This window comes from Oncorhynchus keta, chromosome 34 (assembly GCF_023373465.1).
Source record: "Oncorhynchus keta strain PuntledgeMale-10-30-2019 chromosome 34, Oket_V2, whole genome shotgun sequence".
In the NCBI taxonomy this organism is placed as follows: Eukaryota; Metazoa; Chordata; class Actinopteri; order Salmoniformes; family Salmonidae; genus Oncorhynchus; species Oncorhynchus keta.
Genome location: NC_068454.1, coordinates 61,959,208 through 61,982,475, shown reverse-complemented (window position 1 = coordinate 61,982,475; position 23,268 = coordinate 61,959,208). Strand labels below are relative to the sequence as shown.

Sequence of the window (23,268 nt, the reverse complement as noted above, 5' to 3'; positions counted from 1 at the left end):
TTTTGTGGCAGGGCTGAAATGTAGTGGAAATGTTTTTTGGGGGGTTCAGTTAATTTGCATGGCAAAGAGGGACTTTGCAACGAATTGCAATTCATCTGATCACTCTTCATAACATTCTGGAGTATTTGCAAATTGCCATCATACAAACTGAGGCAGCAGACTTTGTGAAAATTAATATTTGTGTCATTCTCTAAACTTTTGGCCTGCACAGTACCAGTCAAAAGTTTGGACACAATTACTCATTCCAGGGTTTTTCTTTATGTTTATTATTTTCTACAGTGAAGACATCAAAACTATGAAATAACACATATGGAATACTTTAGAAACCAAAGAAGTGTTAAACAAATCCAAATATATGTAACCACCCTTTAACTTGATGAAAGCGTTGCACACTGGCATTCTCTCAACTAGCTTTTTATAAACAAATGGATGTAACCTTTATTTAACTAGGCAAGTCAGTTAAGAACAAGTTCTTATTTACAATGACGGCCTACCAAAAGGAAAAAGGCCTCCTGCGGGGACTGGGGCATGGGATTAAAAATAAAAAATAAATACAATAAGAGAGACAACACAACAAGAGAGACAACACAATACTACATAATGAGAGTCCGAAGACAACAACATAGCAAGGAAGCAACACATGACAACACAGCATGGTAGCAACACAACATAACATCAACACGGTAGCAACACAATATGGTAGCAGCACAAAACATGATAGAAACATTATTTGGCGCAGACAACAGCACAACGGGCAAGAAGGTAGACAACGCAAAGCAGCCACAACTGTCAGTAAGAGTTTCCATGATTGAGTCTTCGAATGAAGAGATTGAGATAAAACTGTCGAATTTGAGTGTTTGTTGCAGCTCGGTCCAGTCGCTAGCTGCAGCGAACTGAAAAGAGGAGCGACCCAGGGATTTGTGTGCTTTGGGGACCTTTAACAGAATGTGACTGGCAGAACGGGCGTTGTATGTGGAGGATGAGGGCTGCAGTAGATATCTCAGATAGGGGGGAGTCAGGTCAAAGAGGGTTTTATAAATAAGCATCAACCAGTGGGTCTTGCGACAGGTATACAGAGATGACGGGTTTACAGAGGAGCATAGAGTGCAGTGATGTGTCCTATAAGGAGCATTGGTGGCAAATCTGACGGCCGAATGGTAAAGAACATCTAGCCGCTCGAGAGCACCCTTACCTGCTAAATTATGTCTCCGTAATCTAGCATGGGCAGGATGGTCAGCTGAATCAGGGTTAGTTTCAGCTTCATGTGGTAGTCACCTGGAATGCATTTCAATTAACAGGTGTGCCTTGTTAAAATTTCATTTGTTGAATTTCTTTCCTTCCAAATACACGCTTCACAGCGTTCAAGTAACAGACACATCTCACACCTGTTCAGAGGAGACTGTGTGAATCAGTCCCCCATGGTTGAATTTCTGCAAAGAAACCACTACTAAAGGACATCAATGAGATAAAGAGACTTGTTTCGGCCAAGAAACTCGAGCAATGGACATTAGACCGGTAGAAATCTGTCCTTTGGTCTGATGAATCCAAATCTGAGATTTTTGATTCCAACCTCCGTGGCTTTGTGAGTAGGTGAACAGATGATCTCCGCATGTGTGGTTCCCACCGCGAAGCATAGAGGAGGAGGTGTGATGGTGTGTGGGTGATTTTTTGGTGACACTGTCTGTGATTTTGTCTGTGATTTATTTAGAATTCAAGGCACACTTATACAGCATGGCTACCACAGCAATCTGCAGCAATACACCATCCCATCTGGTTTGCAGATTGTGGGACTATCCTTTGTTTTTCAACAGGACAATGACCCAACACACCTCCAGGCTGTGTAAGGGCTATTTGACCAAGAAGGAGAGTGATGGAGTGCTGCATCAGATGACCTGGCCTCCACAATCACCCAACCTCAACCCAACTGAGATGGTTTGGGATGAGTTGGACAGCAGAGTGAAGGAAAAGCAACCAACAAGTGCTCAGCATATGTGGGAACTCCTTCAAGACTGTTGGAAAAGCATTCCTAATGAAGCTGGTTGAGAGAATGCCAAGAGTGTGCAAAGCTGTCATCAAGGCAAAGGGTGGCTACTTTGAAGAATCTAAAATCTAAAATCTATTTTAATTTGTTTAACACTTTTTTGGTTACTACATGATTCCATATGTGTTATTTCATAGTTGTAATGTCTTCACTATTATCCTATAATGGAGAAAATAGTAAATGAAATCCCTTGCATGAGTAGGTGTGCCCAAACTTTTGACTGGAACTGTATATAAAAAATAGTATTTGAAGACATCCCCACACACTCCAACAGTATATTATTAACACAAACAAATCCAATGTCAGTCACTGGTGAGTGAGATCTGCTAAAGGATTCTCCTTCTTTTTACATTTTAGTCATTTAGCAGATGCTCTCATCCAGAGCAACTTGCAGGAGCAATTCGGGCTAAGTGCCTTGCTCAAGGGCACCTGGACAGATTTTTCACCTAGTCATCTACAGGATTCGAACCAGCAACCTTTTCGGTAACTGGCACAACATTCTTAAACGCATTCTCACAAGCACAATTTGTACACACATACCACAGACATAAATTCAGACCCGCTTGTGAGTACTGTATGTCTGTCGTATGTGTGTATAGCACAGACATACAGTCTCAAGTTCTTTTTATACCTCAGTGGTGTAAATACACCATCACAATGACTCACACACACTGACCACACTATGGGCCCATTCACACAGATAAGTCAACAAGCCCATAATGGGTACACGGGATCTATAATATCAGCTGTGCTAATCCATCACTAAGGCTAGGATATATTATTATATATTAGGAAGTGAATTAGTGTTGGAGCTCAGGTGAATGCAGGGTCAGTGTAGGCTAACGTTGAAATAGCGATTTCATGGTACCAAGTCTAACAGTACAGAAGCACTGTGTTGTTGGTGAGTTAGACACCTGTGTGATGTTGGGTGTCCCACCGCCTTCCCCTTCAGCTGTGTGTGTGTGTGTGTGTGTGTGTGTGTGTGTGTGTGTGTGTGTGTGTGTGTGTGTGTGTGTGTGTGTGTGTGTGTGTGTGTGTGTGTGTGTGTGTGTGTGTGTGTGTGTGTTAGATGGGTCTGAAGGTGACTTTCTTCCTCGTGCTAGGAGGTGTGTACGAGACCTCTCTATCTCTGTTTGTGCAGCGACGGTGTAGAGAGGCAGCTGTCAACGCCGTTGTGTGTACCCCGCTTTAACAATAGGCCTGAGCGGCAGGAGGGAGCTGGTGATGATGACTGAGCTTGAAAGCCATCGCCGCAATGCAGTATCAGTGGCATCCAGTGGCCTGGTTAGCTTTGCCTCTCTCCCTCTCTTCCCTGGCCTATATGGGGAGCAGAGCTCTGCCGGGGGAGCTGTCTATGGTGCTGATCTTCAATCTATCCTAGCACTCACTGTATTGCTCAATGCTTCCCAAATGGTACCCTACTTCCTGTATAGTGCACTTATTTTGACCAGGGCCCATAGGGCTTTGGTCATAGAGCTCTGGTCAAAAGTAGCCTCAATCTCTAAATCTGTATTTCTGTCGTCAAGTTAGCCACCAAGGCTATCGCAGCCACAGTCAGCAGCACATCCCAGGGGCTGGCCGGAATGCAATAGCCCAGCCACAGAGGAAATCACATAGGGTGTGATAAATACTTTATCTTTTAATGTTGTGATAGATTGTTCCTGGTGAATTGAGTCAGTCTGACACGGCCTGAAAAATACATCTACAGGCCTTTTATTACTAATACAGCGGGAGAATATTAAAAACGCCAACGGGTCTAAAAATATAAGATCTGACAAAATAAATGATTTGCAATGTTAAAATAATGGTTGCAACTGTATAAAATATCCACACTCACAAAAAAAAATGCTAAAGTTGAGAAGATATTCACAGATGGCTTGTGAATTCTGCCATGATACCCATTCCATACTTCATATTAGGCATTTTACAAATTGTGGCATATTGGCTACGGATCCCATGATGAAACATACAGTAGCCTAAAGTAGCACTCATAAACATCGCTAATGTTTATTTTTCATTGATGCATAATTGAGTGAATTTATTACGATATTAATTCTGTAGTCCAATGGTGGTGGTCTGTTATCATTCTGCCAAGTCTGAGTGCTGTTGTCAACCAAAGATGAATCTGTTTACTGTACCCAAGAGGATCACGGAAACAGTAGGGGAGACTCCCATGGGAGGCAGTTAGAGAGAGAGATGGGAGAGAGAGAGAGCCAGAGAGAGAGAGAGGTAGGAGGAGCCTTTCAGACAGCTGAGCTCCACATGATTCAAAAGAGAAAATAGGATGTGGGGAGGGGAGAGGAGGAGAAGAGAGAGAGAGTGATCAGAGGAGGAAGTCCACAATCTGTGAGCTGCAGCGTGGTGAGGCTCACTGAGGCTGCAGGGCTATGGAGGAGTGTGTTATGTGTGTGTGTGTGTGTGTGTGTGCGCACGTGTGTGTGTGGGAAGGGGGGTTAAGGGGGCACTATTAATAGCTCCTTTCTGCGAGAGCATACAGGGCTTTTTGAGTGAGCCAGGGGCAGAGGATCCTTCATAGAGTAGAGAGCATTGTGCCAGTTGATTTAGTTGACCATCACCATTACTGTCAAAATGCTACTGCTCTCACAAATTCTGTCTCCTCATGTAAAAAAGCAGTATAAATCTATCATGGTGTTACTGTTTCTTTGCAAAAGCTAAAATGCTTCCTACTTTGCTGTACATTGTTAAATGCTGATGTTGCACACTGAACATAGCACATTCTGTTCCCTAAAATATTCAAAATGCTAATATAATACTACCAATGCTAAGATCGTTTTCTAATACACTACTATATCCATCATGCATCACTAAATGCTATCATGACTCTACCCTTGCTAAAAAAGCTCTACATCTTCCATTGCTAATATGCTAACACACTGCCTTCACAGTCCCTTAAATGCTAACCATGTTCCTCCTTGCTTTGCTGAGTAAAACAGACACACCTCTGCTCTGCTCCTTTTTTAAATCATCCCTCTCTTCCTCCTTCCATCTCTCCCACCCTTCCGTTAATATGCTAAGCTGTTTGTGCCATGTTGTCTAAAGGCCAAGGAGACACCGGGAGAGAAAGGTTCTCTTTACCCTCAGGGCTACCAGCCGAGCTATCTGAAAACAAGAGACAAGCACACAATGAAAAGACCAAAGGGGACAATGTGAATTTTCCCAAGGTTATGGCTATGTTAACATCCACCTTGAAAACATAACCACGGTGAAGAGAAAAGGCACCACGACTAACGGTTTGAATATAACCACACTGTCAACAAGACACAATGGTATCATTTTAGAAAATGGAGTCTTGATATTGTATGTCAGTAGAAATGAAGTGCATCTGCTCAACTGTGTTAAATCTGTCTGACAGTGAAATCTTACAGCTACATCTCCAGCAGCTCCCCAGAAATCTCTTGCTGAGCGGCAGACAGTACTACCGTAAAATGGCAACCAAAGATTCTCCATTTGCGTTCTGTACAGAGAAATGTAACAATGCATCCGTAGCCATGCACCTTTCTGTCTTTTGTGAAAAAAATGGATGTTCCAAGCACAGTGTCACGATTTCCAAATTCACCACTTTGACTAATGTGGATACTTACCGCTGCTGGATGGGCGCAGCAGGGGGGAATATATTATGGTCATTGCCGCACACACACACACACACGCACACGCACACAAACACACACACACACACACACACACACACACACACACACACACACACACACACACACACACACACACACACACACACACACACACACACACACACACACACACACACACACACACACACACACACACACACACACACACACACACACACACACACACTGTGTGGTTCCGCCAGAGTGCGTCAGGTTAAAGAGACTGGCTCCTTGACAACACTGACAGCGGTCTATTCTGACTACTAATACAATGGCAGGCAGGGTAACACAATGGCAGTCAGGGAGGAGGGAACAGCGAGGACACTAGGACCCATGGGTGGCACAGTGGCATACACGAGTGAAGCATTCCACCATGAGTCAGGCATGTTGTGTAACAGGGGAGAGACCAAGGGCCTTGTTTCCATACTGGCTCCCCCAACACAGCACGTACAGAGACCCAGTGAGGGACATAGAGAGAGAGAGAAAGAGCGAGAGAGATACATATGCAAGCCAGTCGTCAGCCAGAGACCACACATACAGTTCACACAGACACAAACACAAACATATACGCCTGCCAGATCACATGTGGGGGAGTGTCACTGCTGGGTCCATACCTACACACCCATTACATACGAAAGCATGCACACATGCCATATGTCGACTAGAAAACAGCCCACACACGCATGACAGGATGTCAAATGAGTCATCTCTATGTCCAGTGTTATGTGGAGTGTATATGATCATTCACTGAATTCATAGAAATATGAGCGAAAACTGCCATTGACAAAATAATCAATATGGATCAGTATGACTTTTGGCCGAACAACAAGAGAGGAGAATGTAATGGTGATGGATAGAGGTTGTTTGATCCATTCTCAATTCTGCTCTGCTATGAAAACATGATACCCCTTTGAACACGCCATTCAATACGCTGACCTCACTCCCCACATCAATCAAAAAGCAACGAGACAAACAAAACAAATCGATAATAAACAACATGCATAACACATGGCCTGCCAGTATAAATACAGAATGAGTTGAATGTGTTATAGGACCATAGCCCTCGTTCATTGTGTCCTTGCTGAATGGCCAAAGACAGATGGCATGGAATGGACATTGTCCCCCAGCAAGGGAAATGGTCACATGAGTAACTTCGCACAGCACACACCATTCTCTTAATGGGCCTATGCTATGGTCTCCAGTGTGCAGTATATTCTGCTATAAAACCCCTGAACCAAAGCATGTATAGGATTTGACTTGGATTTCAGAGACGGTTTGAGAATTAAAGGGGTGTTCAGTAGTTACATGGGCAGTGAATCCTAAAGGCCTTTAGCTACTGTAAAGTGTGTTAAAATAATAAGAGTATGGGGAAAATGTGGCATGGGGAACATTTTATATTAAAGGGATACTTCAGGATTTTGGCAATGCCCTTTATCTACTTCCCCAGCATAAGATGAATTTCTGGATAGCATTTTTACGTCTCATTTAAAAAATAAATGTTATTTACAATGACGGCCTGCCCCAGCCAAACCGACAACGCTGGGACAATTGTGCGCCGCCCTATGGGAATCCCAATCACAGCCGGATGTGATACAGCCTGGAATTGAACCAGGGACTGTAGTGATGCCCTAGACGTCTGCGCCACCCAGGAGCCCAGTATGAAGGACGTTAGAGGCTTGCTTTTGTAGGGAATAAAGAGATGCAGACAAAAACTGATGAAGAGAGTGAGAGGGCTACATAGAGTGAGAGGGCTACATAGAGTGAGAGGGCTACATAGAGTGAGAGGGCTACATAGAGTGAGAGGGCTAAATAGAGTGAGAGGACTACATAGAGTGAGAGGGCTACATAGAGTGAGAGGGCTACATAGAGTGAGAGGGCTAAATAGAGTGAGAGGGCAACATAGAGTGAGAGGGCTACATAGAGTGAGAGGGCTAAATAGAGTGAGAGGGCTACATAGAGTGAGAGGGCTAAATAGAGTGAGAGGGCTAAATAGAGTGAGAGGGCTAAATAGAGTGAGAGGACTACATAGAGTGAGAGGGCTAAATAGAGTGAGAGGGCTACATAGAGTGAGAGGGCTAAATAGAGTGAGAGGACTAAATAGAGTGAGAGGGCTAAATAGAGTGAGAGGGCTAAATAGAGGAGAGGACTACATAGAGTGAGAGGGCTAAATAGAGTGAGAGGGCTAAATAGAGTGAGAGGACTACATAGAGTGAGAGGGCTAAATAGAGTGAGAGGACTACATAGAGTGAGAGAGGGCTAAATAGAGTGAGAGGGCTACATAGAGTGAGAGGGCTACATAGAGTGAGAGGGCTAAATAGAGTACATAGAGTGAGAGGGCTACATAGAGTGAGAGGGCTAAATAGAGTGAGAGGGCAACATAGAGTGAGAGGGCTACATAGAGTGAGAGGGCTAAATAGAGTGAGAGGGCTACATAGAGTGAGAGGGCTAAATAGAGTGAGAGGGCTAAATAGAGTGAGAGGGCTAAATAGAGTGAGAGGACTACATAGAGTGAGAGGGCTAAATAGAGTGAGAGGGCTACATAGAGTGAGAGGGCTACATAGAGTGAGAGTGCAAAATAGAGTGAGAGGGCTAAATAGAGTGAGAGGGCTAAATAGAGTGAGAGGACTACATAGAGTGAGAGGGCTAAATAGAGTGAGAGGACTACATAGAGTGAGAGGGCTAAATAGAGTGAGAGGGCTACATAGAGTGAGAGGGCTACATAGAGTGAGAGGGCAAAATAGAGTGAGAGGGCTACATAGAGTGAGAGGGCTACATAGAGTGAGAGGGCTACATAGAGTGAGAGGGCTAAATAGAGTGAGAGGGCTAAATAGAGTGAGAGGGCTAAATAGAGTGAGAGGCCTAAATAGAGTGAGAGGGATAAATAGAGTGAGAGGGCTACATAGAGTGAGAGGGAACAAGAGAGTGAGAGGGCTAAATAGAGTGAGAGGGCTAAATAGAGTGAGAGGGCTAAATAGAGTGAGAGGGCTACATAGAGTGGGAGGGCTAAATAGAGTGAGAGGGCTACATAGAGTGAGAGGGCTAACATAGAGTGAGAGGGAACAAGAGAGTGAGAGGGCTAAATAGAGTGAGAGGGCTAAATAGAGTGAGAGGGAACAAGAGAGTGAGAGGGCTAAATAGAGTGAGAGGGCTAAATAGAGTGAGAGGGAACAAGAGAGTGAGAGGGCTAAATAGAGTGAGAGGGCTAAATAGAGTGAGAGGGAACAAGAGAGTGAGAGGGCTAAATAGAGTGAGAGGGAACAAAAGAGTGAGAGGGCTAAATAGAGTGAGAGGGCTACATAGAGTGAGAGGGCTAAATAGAGTGAGAGGGAACAAGAGAGTGAGAGGGATAAATAGAGTGAGAGGGAACAAGAGAGTGAGAGGGCTAAATAGAGTGAGAGGGCTAAATAGAATGAGAGGGAACAAGAGAGTGAGAGGGCTAAATAGAGTGTGAGGGAAAAAGAGAGTGAGAGGGCTAAATAGAGTGAGAGGGAAAAAGAGAGTGAGAGGGCTACATAGAGTGAGAGGGCTAAATAGAGTGAGAGGGCTAAATAGAGTGAGAGGGAAAAAGGGAGTGAGAGGGCTACATAGAGTGAGAGTGCTAAATAGAGTGAGAGGGCTACATAGAGTGAGAGGGCTAAATAGAGTGAGAGGGAAAAAAAGAGAGGGAGAGGGAAAAAGAGAGTGAGAGGGCTACATAGAGTGAGAGGGCTAAATAGAGTGAGAGGGAACAAGAGAGTGAGAGGGCTAAATAGAGTGAGAGGGCTACATAGAGTGAGAGGGCTACATAGAGTGAGAGGGCTACATAGAGTGAGAGGGAACAAGAGAGTGAGAGGGAAAAAGAGAGACGGAAAAAGAGAGTGAGAGGGCTAAAGAGTGAGAGGGCTAAATAGAGTGAGAGGGCTAAATAGAGTGAGAGGGCTAAATAGAGTGAGAGGGCTAAATAGAGTGAGAGGGCTACATAGAGTGAGAGGGCTAAATAGAGTGAGAGGGCTACATAGAGTGAGAGGGCTACATAGAGTGAGAGGGCTACATAGAGTGAGAGGGAACAAGAGAGTGAGAGGGCTAAATAGAGTGAGAGGGAACAAGAGAGTGAGAGGGAACAAGAGAGTGAGAGGGCTAAATAGAGTGAGAGGGCTAAATAGAGTGAGAGGGAACAAGAGAGTGAGAGGGCTAAATAGAGTGAGAGGGCTGAATAGAGTGAGAGGGAACAAGAGAGTGAGAGGGCTAAATAGAGTGAGAGGGCTAAATAGAGTGAGAGGGAACAAGAGAGTGAGAGGGCTAAATAGAGTGAGATGGAACAAGAGAGTGAGAGGGCTAAATAGAGTGAGAGGGAACAAGAGAGTGAGAGGGCTAAAAGAGAGTGAGAGGGCTAAATAGAGTGAGAGGGCTACATAGAGTGAGAGGGCTAAATAGAGTGAGAGGGAAAAAGAGAGTGAGAGGGCTAAATAGAGTGAGAGGGCTAAATAGAGTGAGAGGGAACAAGAGAGTGAGAGGGCTAAATAGAGTGAGAGGGAAAAAGAGAGTGAGAGGGGAAAAGAGAGAGGGGAAAAAGAGAGTGAGAGGGCTAAATAGAGTGAGAGGGCTAAATAGAGTGAGAGGGAAAAAGAGAGTGAGAGGGCTAAAGAGTGAGAGGGCTACATAGAGTGAGAGGGCTAAATAGAGTGAGAGGGAACAAGAGAGTGAGAGGGCTAAATAGAGTGAGAGGGCTACATAGAGTGAGAGGGCTACATAGAGTGAGAGGGCTACATAGAGTGAGAGGGAACAAGAGAGTGAGAGGGAAAAAGAGAGACGGAAAAAGAGAGTGAGAGGGCTAAAGAGTGAGAGGGCTAAATAGAGTGAGAGGGCTAAATAGAGTGAGAGGGCTACATAGAGTGAGAGGGCTAAATAGAGTGAGAGGGCTACATAGAGTGAGAGGGCTAAATAGAGTGAGAGGGCTACATAGAGTGAGAGGGCTACATAGAGTGAGAGGGCTAAATAGAGTGAGAGGGCTAAATAGAGTGAGAGGGAACAAGAGAGTGAGAGGGCTAAATAGAGTGAGAGGGAACAAGAGAGTGAGAGGGAACAAGAGAGTGAGAGGGCTAAATAGAGTGAGAGGACTAAATAGAGTGAGAGGGAACAAGAGAGTGAGAGGGCTAAATAGAGTGAGAGGGCTGAATAGAGTGAGAGGGAACAAGAGAGTGAGAGGGCTAAATAGAGTGAGAGGGCTAAATAGAGTGAGAGGGAACAAGAGAGTGAGAGGGCTAAATAGAGTGAGATGGAACAAGAGAGTGAGAGGGCTAAATAGAGTGAGAGGGAACAAGAGAGTGAGAGGGCTAAATAGAGTGAGAGGGCTAAATAGAGTGAGAGGGCTACATAGAGTGAGAGGGCTAAATAGAGTGAGAGGGAAAAAAGAGAGTGAGAGGGCTAAATAGAGTGAGAGGGCTAAATAGAGTGAGAGGGAACAAGAGAGTGAGAGGGCTAAATAGAGTGAGAGGGAAAAAGAGAGTGAGAGGGGAAAAGAGAGTGAGAGGGCTAAATAGAGTGAGAGGGCTAAATAGAGTGAGAGGGAAAAAGAGAGTGAGAGGGCTAAAGAGTGAGAGGGAAAAAGAGAGAGAGGGAAAAAGAGAAAGAGAGGGCTAAATAGAGTGAGAGGGAACAAGAGAGTGAGAGGGCTAAATAGAGTGAGAGGGAAAAAGAGAGTGAGAGGGGAAAAGAGAGAGGGGAAAAAGAGAGTGAGAGGGCTAAATAGAGTGAGAGGGCTAAATAGAGTGAGAGGGCTACATAGAGTGAGAGGGAAAAAGAGAGTGAGAGGGCTAAAGAGAGTGAGAGGGAAAAAGAGAGTGAGAGGGAACAAGAGAGTGAGAGGGCTAAATAGAGTGAGAGGGAAAAAGAGAGTGAGAGGGGAAAAGAGAGTGAGAGGGGAAAAGAGAGAGGGGAAAAAGAGAGTGAGAGGGCTAAATAGAGTGAGAGGGAAAAAGAGAGTGAGAGGGCTAAAGAGTGAGAGGGAAAAAGAGAGAGAGGGAAAAAGAGAAAGAGAGGGCTAAATAGAGTGAGAGGGAACAAGAGAGTGAGAGGGCTAAATAGAGTGAGAGGGCTACATAGAGTGAGAGGGAAAAAGAGAGTGAGAGGGCTAAATAGAGTGAGAGGGAAAAAGAGAGTGAGAGGGGAAAAGAGAGAGGGGAAAAAGAGAGTGAGAGGGCTAAATAGAGTGAGAGGGCTAAATAGAGTGAGAGGGCTACATAGAGTGAGAGGGCTAAAGAGAGTGAGAGGGCTAAATAGAGTGAGAGGGAAAAAGAGAGTGAGAGGGCTAAAGAGTGACAGGGAAAAAGAGAGAGAGAGGGCTAAAGAGCGAATAAAGAAGGAGGGAAAGAGGAATAAGGGAACCGGAATAGAGAGAGAGTAACACAGTTAGAATAATCGATAGCAGGCTGGCCATTAGAACCATCTTACCCAACATGCCCTTGCTTTCCTCGGACAGACACATGTCCTTCTCTGCGCTGGGCAGCACAAAGCCCACCACAAAGATCTCCACACCGTCTGCCATGAGGGCCAGCCCCAGCACAAAGTACAGCGTCCACTGGAACTTCCCATGGCCACACTCCTGCAGGATGGTTTCGTACTGCTGGGCCAACTCCTCCTGATCCTTCCTCCTCTCTGCCTCGAACTGGGCCAGGTCCCTGATCTGAGCTTGGGGAGCCATCCCGTCCCCCGGACCCGTTTTGCCGGACTCCGCCCGGGGGATCCCCTGGTACTCTCCCTCGTAGATCTCATCGTCTTCGTCGTGACCTTCCGTGGAGTCGCTGTGGCCGCCCTCGTCGTCGTTGGCCCGGCTGTCATTGCGGTAGTAGCCGTCGCCATCTTGGCTCTGCTGCACGGGGTAGTCGTCATCCTCGTCCTCTTCCTCGAAGCGCTTGTATGAGCGCTTGGTGTACTCGTCGGCCATTTTGTCCACACCGCGGCCCACCTTCTTGCCCGCCTGCTTCTTCACCACCTTGGCGATGTCTTTGGCACCGCGGATGAAGTCCTGACGTCCGTCTTGTCCGTAGCCGTCGTCCATCTTGGCTCTGGCGGTGAGGTTGGTTGCTGCTAGGAACGGGAGATATCAGGAGTGGCACAAGGGCATGGGTGTGCACTGTGGACCTCTGTGGATCTGGAATTCAGCGCCACGGACAGCTCCTTTATCAGCTACAGATAGAATATCTTCCTCCAAATTGAGACCTGGAATGAAAGGGGATTGTGTTAGAACGGCACCTCCAACACTGTGGAAAGACACTGTGGAAAGACACTACGCAGCATCAACTGTCCATCGCAGTTCTCAATCATTCTCACTCCGTCAACTTCCAATCAAGAAATACAAACTATGGTGTTTACATACGGTTGGAATACATGACAGCTGGCCGGTGGCACCTTAATTGGGAGGACGGGCTCATAGTAATGGCTTGAGGGGAATAAATGGAATTGTATCGAACACGTGTTTGACACCATTCCATTTCCTCCATCCCAGCCATTATGATGATCCGTCCTGCCTCCTGTGCTGCTCGTGCCACAGAAAGACAAACTCAAGTGAAGTCAGTAACCGCATGGAGGTTCTCAGTACCTGTATTCATGATTCTCAACGAATGGCCTTATTCCTATGGCTGAGCCCATTCAGCCCACCTTATCTGACCCAATGTAATGTCCTTAATAAGTGGAAACGACAGCTTTAATTAGAAAATGACAGAAGAGCACCTGTTCTAACTCAGTGGCCTGCATTGATTGAGCACCAGTTATCTCATAGCTCTCTCCCAGCCCGTCATTTCTAATGGCTCTCGGCTTAAATCCAACCTTCAAGGGAACATTTTTTTTTAACCTTTATTTTACTAGGCAGGTCAGTTACAAACAAATTCTTATTTTCAATGACAGCCTATCTATCTCTGTTTCTCTCTGTCCCTCCTTCCCTATCTCTGTTTCTCTCTGTCCCTCCTTCCCTATCTCTGTTTCTCTCTGTCCCTCCCCTGGCTCTCTCTCTCTGTTTCTCTCTCTCCCTCCCCTGGCTCTCTATCTCTGTTTCTCTCTGTCCCTCCTTCCCTATCTATGTTTCTCTCTGTCCCTCCCCTGGCTCTCTCTCTCTGTTTCTCTCTCTCCCTCCCCTGGCTCTCTATCTCTGTTTCTCTCTGTCCCTCCCCTGGCTCTCTATCTCTGTTTCTCTCTCTCCCTCCCCTGGCTCTCTATCTCTGTTTCTCTCTGTCCCTCCCCTGGCTCTCTATCTCTGTTTCTCTCTCCCTCCCCTGGCTCTCTATCTCTGTTTCTCTCTGTCCCTCCCCTGGCTCTCTATCTCTGTTTCTCTCTCCCTCCCCTGGCTCTCTATCTCTGTTTCTCTCTGTCCCTCCCCTGGCTCTCTATCTCTGTTTCTCTGTCCCTCCCCTGGCTCTCTATCTCTGTTTCTCTCTCCCTCCCCTGGCTCTCTCTCTGTTTCTCTCTCTCCCTCCCCTGGCTCTCTATCTCTGTTTCTCTCTCTCCCTCCCCTGGCTCTCTATCTCTGTTTCTCTCTGTCCCTCCCCTGGCTCTCTATCTCTGTTTCTCTCTGTCCCTCCCCTGGCTCTCTATCTCTGTTTCTCTCTGTCCCTCCCCTGGCTCTCTATCTCTGTTTCTCTCTCTCCCTCCCCTGGCTCTCTATCTCTGTTTCTCTCTCCCTCCCCCTGGCTCTATCTCTGTTTCTCCTCTCCCTCCCCTGGCTCTCTATCTCTGTTTCTCTCTGTCCCTCCCCTGGCTCTCTATCTCTGTTTCTCTCTGTCCCTCCCCTGGCTCTCTATCTCTGTTTCTCTCTGTCCCTCCCCTGGCTCTCTATCTCTGTTTCTCTCTGTCCCTCCCCTGGCTCTCTATCTCTGTTTCTCTCTCTCCCTCCCCTGGCTCTCTATCTCTGTTTCTCTCTGTCCCTCCCCTGGCTCTCTATCTCTGTTTCTCTCTCTCCCTCCCCTGGCTCTCTATCTCTGTTTCTCTCTGTCCCTCCCCTGGCTCTCTATCTCTGTTTCTCTGGCTCTCCTCTCTCTCCCTGGCTCTCTCTCTATCTCTGTTTCTCTCTCCCCTCCCTCTGGCTCTCTATCTCTGTTTCTCTCTCCCCCCTGGCTCTCTCTGTTTCTCTCTCCCTCCCTGGCTCTCTATCTCTGTTTCTCTCCCTGGCTCTCTGTTTCTCTCTCCCCCTGGCTCCCTCTGTTTCTCTCTCTCTATCTATGTTTCTCTGTCCCTCCCCTGGCTCTCTATCTCTGTTTCTCTCTGTCCCTCCCCTGGCTCTCTATCTCTGTTTCTCTCTGTCCCTCCCCTGGCTCTCTATCTCTCTGTCCCTCCCCTCTCTATCTATGTTTCTCTCTCTCCCTCCTGGCTCTCTATCTCTGTTTCTCTCTCTGGCTCTCTATCTCTGTTTCTCTCCCCTCTCTCCCTCCCTCCTCTGTTTCTCTGTCCCTCCCCTGGCTCTCTATCTCTGTTTCTCTCTCTCCCTCCCCTGGCTCTCTATCTCTGTTTCTCTCTCTCCCTCCCCTCGCTCTCTATCTCTGTTTCTCTCTCTCTCTCCCCTGGCTCTCTATCTCTGTTTCTCTCTCTCCCCTGGCTCTCTATCTCTGTTTCTCTCTCTCCCTCCCCTGGCTCTCTATCTCTGTTTCTCTCTCTCCCTCCCCTGGCTCTCTATCTCTGTTTCTCTCTCTCCCTCCCCTGGCTCTCTATCTCTGTTTCTCTCTCTCCCTCCCCTGGCTCTCTATCTCTGTTTCTCTCTCTCCCTCCCCTGGCTCTCTATCTCTGTTTCTCTCTCTCCCTCCCCTGGCTCTCTATCTCTGTTTCTCTCTCTCCCTCCCCTGGCTCTCTATCTCTGTTTCTCTCTGTCCCTCCCCTGGCTCTCTATCTCTGTTTCTCTCTGTCCCTCCCCTGGCTCTCTATCTATGTTTCTCTCTCCCTCCCCTGTCCCTCCCCTCCCCCCCTGGCTCTCTATCTCTGTTTCTCTCTCCCCTCCCTCCTTCCTGGCTCTCTATCTCTGTTTCTCTCTCTCCCTCTCCCCTGGCTCTCTATCTCTGTTTCTCTCTCTCCCTCCCTGGCTCTCTGTTTCTCTCCTCCCCCCTGGCTCCTATCTATGTTTCTCTGTCTCTCTGTCCCTCTCCTGGCTCTCTGTCTTCTCTCTCTCCTCTCCCCTCCCTCCCTGGCTCTCTATCTCTGTTTCTCTCTCTCCCCCTGGCTCCCTCCTCTCCCTCCCCTGCTCTCTATCTCTGTTTCTCTCTCTGTTTCCCCCCCTTCCTCTCTATCTCTGTTTCTCTCCCTCCCCTGGCTCTCTCTCTGTTCTCTCTCTGTTTCTCTCTCTCCCTCCTGGCTTTCTCTCTCTCTCTGTTTCTCTCTCTCCCTCCCCTGGCCTCTATCTGGCTCTCTCTCTCTGTTTCTCTCTCTCCTCTCCCCCTGGCTCTCTATCTCTCTGTGGCTCTCTCTCTGTTTCTCCTCCCCTGGCTCTCTATCTCTGTTTCTCTCTCTCCCTCCCCTGGCTCTCTATCTCTGTTTCTCTCTCTCCCTCCCCTCCCTCTCTCTGTTTCTCTCTCTCCCTCCCCTCTATCTCTGTTTCTCTCTCTCCTCCCCTCTCTCTATCTCTGTTTCTCTCTGTCTCTGTTCCCCTCTCTCTATCTCTGTTTCTCTCTCCCCTCCCCTGGCTCTCTATCTCTGTTTCTCTCTCTCCCTCCCTGTTTCTCTCTCTCTCTATCTCTGTTTCTCTCTCCCCCTCCTCCTATGTTTCTGGCTCTCTATCTATCTCTGTTTCTCTCTATCTCTGTTTCCTCCCCCTGGCTCTCTATCTCTGTTTCTCTCTCCCTCCCCTGGCTCTCTATCTCTGTTTCTCTCTCTCCCTCCCCTGGCTCTCTCTCTGTTTCTCTCCCTCCCCTGGCTCTCTATCTCTGTTTCTCTCTCTCCCTCCCCTGGCTTCTCTCTCTGTTCCCTCCCCTGGCTCTCTATCTCTGTTCTCTCTCTCCCCCCTGGCTCTCTATCTCTGTTTCTCTCTGTCCCTCCCCGGGCTCTCTATTTTTGTTTCTCTCTTTCCCTCCCCTGGTTCTCTCTCTCTGTTTCTCTCTCTCCCTCCCCTGGCTCTCTATCTCTGTTTCTCTCTCTCCCTCCCCTGGTTCTCTCTCTCTGTTTCTCTCTCTCTCCCTCCCCTGGCTCTCTGTCTCTGTTATTTGTGGGTAAGGATAATTGGTTCTCAGCTTCACTTTGTTCTTTCTGTTGTGTATTCCTCTCCTTGTGGCGCTATCGGCAACACTAACCTGCCTGGGCTGTGCTGTTTAACCTCCCAGTCTCCAGAGATAGCAGGCAGGTTAAACCTTGACCCGGAGAACAAGGCTGACAGAAAAATGGGCAGCCGAGTCGCCTGCTCTTTTCCCTGCACCTCTGTCACCATAACACACACAGACCCGTCAAATTTGTCTCACAGAGGAATACAGCAATACAGCCAAGGGAAACAGATGCAGTCAGATTGTCAGATTAATATACAATATCTTAAGAGAGAAAGTGTGCACACTGTTCATTGAAATCCATGCACAATATATAGCCTAGCCTACTATACAACCTTAAAATACGATGTTTCTTTAGTAAATACTAATTCTATTTTTTTCAGAAATGTGACTGTATGCTGTTAGTTTGAGAATAACACCAATCCCAAATGGGGATGTGTAGGAGACAGTGTGAAGCTGATCCCTTGATAGAGTGGTGTTGGTGCCCACTGTGGCTGCCTAGTGCTATTGGATTCTCTGGCCCTTTGAAGAGGAGGAGACACAGCAGGAGAAGAGAACAGGCCTCAGGGAGGATCCATAGACCATAGCTGAACCCAATGACCATGCACACACTCTGAAATACTGTAACAGTCCCCACCCTTCTTTGGTTAGTGGCCCCCCTTTAATCTGTTAACACTTTATTTTACGGTCCTAGTTCAGTACCTGTTGGACAAGGGGTACTCTCTGGTGCTGCGATTCAGTACCTGGTACCTAAAAGGCACATACGTAATTACCAAGTCAACTGTGTAACAGGCTACTATTACAGCCTTACCAAACGGACTACTTTCTATACTGTGCTAGGAGTGTCCTGGCTAAGTAGCATGAGATCAGATGGGATAGAAACTGGAGGAGAGGAGAGGAGAGGAGAGGAGAGGAGAGGAGAGGAGAGGAGAGGAGAGGAGAGAGAGGAGAGGAGAGGAGAGGAGGAGAGGAGAGGAGAGGAGAGGAGAGGAGAGAAACTGGAGAAGAGGATGGAGGGCTGGGGAGCTGCTCAGACAACAGACTGGCAGAGATCACTGAACCCAAAGGTCTTCTGGGAAGACTGTGTTTCCAAGTAACACTCACTTAGACTGAAAATGAACCCCGGAAACAACAGCAGCTATATCAGTCATCTCTGACCTCTCTCTGTCTTTTCTACCAAGGTAAGGAGCAGTAATGTGCCACACAGATAAAGGTGACTTTGGTGATGTCTATGCGTTGAGAATAATACGAATACAGTGGATGAATACAATGGATGGAAATGATTAAATTCATATGAATATGACATATTATCCCAGCTTTGTGTCCTATGTATGACCAGTTCCCACAAACATGCACTGTATTAGCAGATACTGTGAAACTGAAACATAATTGCACGTCAATGTAAATGAATTAGATTGCATTGAATTGCATGTCAAAATTCTCTACATATCCTCTCCTTGTTCTCTGCTGGGCTAATATAGGCCAGTATATTGTATGTGGATTTGCTTCATCCACTTCACACGGTAAAGTGCACATTAGGTGCCACCAGAGTGGAACATAGAAGCCCGATTTCAATATAAATGGCAGTGAGTGAGATGGCCCCTACTAGCCCCTTGAAATCCCTGACTCTGGTTAGACACCATCTGCTAGCTACAGATGTAGGATCTTAATCGGATCACTTTTTTGTTGTTGAGAATATTCATGCACAGCAGGAAATGCAAACTTGTAGTGTATTTGAGTTTTAAAAAGGCTTCTAAAGTTTGTCATTTCCACTTTGAAATTTCAGACTTGATTTGCCCTTAACGGAAAATGTATCAACCCCGACAAAAATATCCATGAATTATTATCCACATAATAATTCACATTGCCTGTTGCTGTAAGGTTATTTTCCTTCTGTAGCAAACTGGCGCAAATTAAGAACCTACATCTGTATTGCTCAAGAATCCTGAAGCAATTGCATTTAAACCTGGGTCCATTGTACCACAAGCATCGTTCAGGGAAGAGAAAGCACAAGAGAGACAATCTTCCATCCCTACTGCACAGAGCTTGTCATGCAGGTGGGAATATGAATTATAATAAAGAAATACTTGAAAAACATATGGAGGTAAATTTGAAATTGAAATCCTCCTGTAGGACCTTTGGCAGGTGAACAAGAGCAGACATACAGTATGTATAAAACATGAGGCCTGCAGTAACAAGCAGGTTTCCCAGGAAGGGAACAACCTTGTGGTTGCATTACACATGGAGTTAGTGCGTAAAGAGGAGGAAGCTCAAGAATAGTTCTATATGCTGATGTGTATGCCAGCAGCCTCTCTAAGAAAACATTGAATAATTGAATATTTTGACAACATTATATTAAATTGTAATGAGATTGGAAATGTGGGCTGAGAGGGAATCTAACGAATCCATGTTGATATAAATTCCATTCAAAGAAGAGAAAAATGATATAATTTGAAACAGACAGATAATGTATCAGAGTATGTCACCATGCAAAGAAAACTTCTGTCCCTTGTGCCTGCCTGTATTGATGCAGGAGTTTCCTGCCTTGACATCATTAGTGGTTAATGGTCCATAGTTTACAAGGATCCTTACACAGAATGACTCTGTTGGGAGCTGTCTGCTTTGGTAAGACATCTCAATCTAGCAACCCGAGGACATAGAGTTGAAGTTTACAATCACCTTAGCCAAATACATTTAAACTCAGTTTTTCACAATTCCTGACATTTAATCCCAGTAAACATTCCCTATTTAAGGTCAGTTAGGCTCACCACTTTATTTAAGAATGTTAAATAAAGCATAAAAGCAGAGAAAGAATAAAGCAGAGAGAATGAATTATTTCAGCTTTTATCACATTCCCAGTGGGTCAGAAGTTTACATACATTCAATTAGTATTTGCTAGCATTGCCTTCAAATTGCTTAACTTGGGTCAAACGTTTCGGGTAGCCTTCCACAAGCTTCCCACAATAAGTTGGGTGAATTTTGGCCCATTCCTCCTGACAGAGCTGGTGTAACTGAGTCAGGCTTGTAGGCTTCCTTGCTCGCACACGCTTTTTCAGTTCTGCCCACAAATGTTCTATAGGATTGAGGTTAGCGCTTTGTGATGGCCACTCCAATACCATGACTTTGTCCTTAAGCCATTTTGCAACAACTTTGGAAGTATGCTTGGGGTCATTGTCCATTTGGAAGACCCATTTGCCACCAAGCTTTAACTTCCTGACTGAGGTCTTGAGATGTTGCTTCAATATATCCACATAACTTTCCTCCCTCATGATGCCATCTATTTTGTGAAGTGCACCAGTCCCTCCTGCAGCAAAGCACCCCCACAACATGATGCTGCCACCCCCGTGCTTCACGGTTGGGATGGTGTTCTTCGGCTTGCAAACCTCCCCCTTTTTCCTCCAAACATAATGATGGTCATTATGGCCAAACAGTTCTATTTTTGTTTCATCAGACCAAAAGACATTTCTCCAAAAAGTACGATCTTTGTCCCCATGTGCAGATATAAACTGTAGTTTGGCTTTTTTCTGGCTGTTTTGGAGCAGTGGCTTCTTCCTTGCTGAGCAGCCTTTCAGGTTATGTGGATATAGATACTTTCATCCCTGTTTCCTCCAGCATCTTCACAAGGCCCTTTGCTGTTGTTCTGGGATTGATTTGCACTTTTCGCACCAAAGTAGGTTAATCTCAAGGAGACAGAATGCGTCTCCTTCCTGAACGGTATGACGGCTGCGTGGTCCCATGGTGTTAATACTTGTGTACTATTGTTTAATACAGATAAACGTGGTGCCTTCAGGCGTTTGGAAATTGCTCCCAAGGATGAACCAGATTTGTGGAGATCTACAATTTTATTTCTGAGGTCTTGGCTGATTTCTTTTGATTTTCCCATGATGTCAAGCAAAGAGGAGCTGAGTTTGAAGGTAGGCCTTGAAATACATCCACAGGTACACCTCCAATTTACTCAAATTATGTCAATTAGCCTATCAGAAGCTTCTAAAGCCATGACATCATTTTCTGGAATTTCCCAAGCTGTTTAAAGGCACAGTCAACTTAGTGTATGTAAACTTCTGACACACTGAAATTTTGATACAGTGAATTATAAGTGAAATAATCTGTCTGTAAACAATTGTTGGAAAAATGACTTGTGTCATGCACAAAGTAGATGTCCTAACCAACTCGCCAAAACTATAGTTTGTTAAAAAGAAATTTGTGGAGTGGTTGAAAAATGAGTTTTAATGACTCCAACATAAGTGTATGTAAACTTCCAACTTTATTTCATGTGTAGTCAGAGAAGATGAATGAGGCCCTCCCATAGGACATATTTAGTTATATGTTTGGATAAGAAAACGTGACAATAAAACAGAAGAATAAAAGCTGTATTAGACCTCCCCCACCTACTGAAATAGAGTTACTCCTTACTCCCTAAAGGTATAACCTCTGCTCTTGAGCTTTAATAATTTAAGAGGGCTATTACTCACCTACCCCATTCTAGATACCCCAGTGTACCTTACTTTAATGGCCCACTGATCTAAGCTATTCTGTAAAATAGCTGCTCCAAAACCAAAAGCATATTGTATCATCTCTTAGCAATCCAAGATCTTGAGGGCACATAAAACCGCCCACCTCTGCTCTTGGTCTAGAAATCTTGATCTTCGCACAGCGCCTCATTCTCTCTCGGAGGCGCCAGCCGGTTGGCTGGTTATTCTTTGTCTCCATGGTCACGACCTTCACACCAGGAGCCACTCACTACTCCATCTAAATGCAATGAGCTAGCCATCACTAGATTACCCTTTACATCCCCACTACTGATCGATATGAGTAGGTACAGATAGGCTCTTTAGCCTGGAATAATAAACCATTATCTTCTTAAGAGTCATGCTGCTGCAAGTACGCGGTTGTTAGCACTAAAGAATCTAGATGAGAATATTTAATTTCCCTTAACTAATCTGTGAGTCATGATATGGACATTTGGCCGCAACAAGACAGCAAATCCTTCTGGAAATATCCAACAACAAAAGGCTTAATATATGGGATAAACAGCAAGAAAGTCGATAAGATAACAATGTAATGAGTTATTCCAAAGTAAAGCACATCTCCTATTGGGCCTGGCATCTTTAATGAAGTGTAAATTGATAATAAATTAAGTGTCCGAGAGGAGCCGGACCAAAACCCTAGCTGTCGTTTGCCAGTGATGAAAGACTTAATTATGTAAACCTATTTCCTTCTAGTGAGCTGAGAGGATGCCAGGGGGCCAGTGGAGCTCCTCTCTACACCACACACAAAACTGGAACAGAGCAGCAGCTTGCTAACAACAAAAGAGAGCAGAGAGAAACAGGAAATAAGATAACGCTAGCTAGCACGTTAAAAGTGAGGCAGTGCACTAAAGCGGAACAGTCTTATGCTCTGGCTGAAGCTACTTTATTTGCTTATCTTAACAGGCCTTACCACGACTAAAATACAGCTAGTAAATGTAGACTTGAGCACTGGGCTAGGCAACTGTCAACAGCTGAAATTGTGTGGGTCAATTTCCAATCAAAATCATTGTTAATGCTAACATGAGCAACCATTTGCTAAATGTGATACAGCACTGCCTATTTCCACCCTTAAACCATTGTGGTAATAGTAATGGAGGAATATATGCTGAAGTTAAAGACAACAACAAGTTCAGACAGTTCTGTGCCAGAAGGGTACGTCACCGTGGCTTAAAACAACCCTAGCATGTTTCAGATTTAGCTTAGAGCTAATGCTACCAAGGCTATTAATCCAGCCAAGAAGGTTTATGGGAGTGGAAAAACTGTATGTATGTTGAAAGAGAATTGTAGAGACACAGGCCCAACTTTATGTAATGCGGTATAAGGTGTGAGACAAGCAATAAAAGTCACAAGTCAATGAAAACAGATTCGGTGGAGTAGGCCCTGTAACTCAATAGAAGATTTATTTGCACAGTACAGTTGTCTGGCCTGCTGTCCAAAAGTCTTGTTTGTTTAATCACAGCACATGAGACCCTAAATACCTTTCAGTGTATAAATTCGTACCGTGAGCAGTATTGACTTTGTGTACAGTGTCTCCCTCTGTTCAAACAGTGGAGTAAGGAGGAAATATGATGTTTCCGTTTCAGTCGACTCTCTCTGACTCCTCTGTTTACAGTTCACTAGAGCCCAGATTGCCAGATTGCCAGGACAAGAGTCAAGATCCCATTAGAAAATGGCATGAGTCGCTCAGGGAGTCTGTCAGTGAACGCTTACTGCTGTCATATCTCCTACCAGCAAGAAAACCCTTCCACAGAAAACCACAAAGATCCACAACTGTGCTGAATAAGGACACGTCAATTTAGCCTTTGGCTACACTTGCATAAGATAGGTGAATGTGCATATAA

The 23,268-nt window shown here is 45.6% G+C and overlaps 1 protein-coding gene across 1 annotated transcript in view; it reads right to left on the bottom strand.

Moving 5' to 3' along the window:
• LOC118367602 (synaptic vesicle glycoprotein 2A-like) overlaps nucleotides 1–23,268 on the bottom strand; it is a 55,459-nt gene that overhangs the window by 19,488 nt on the left and 12,703 nt on the right. The window contains exon 2 of the mRNA XM_052494281.1: nucleotides 12,121–12,888. Coding sequence (XP_052350241.1) covers nucleotides 12,121–12,727 — 607 coding nt within the window. The 5' untranslated portion in view covers nucleotides 12,728–12,888. The remainder of the gene's footprint in view (nucleotides 1–12,120; nucleotides 12,889–23,268) is intronic.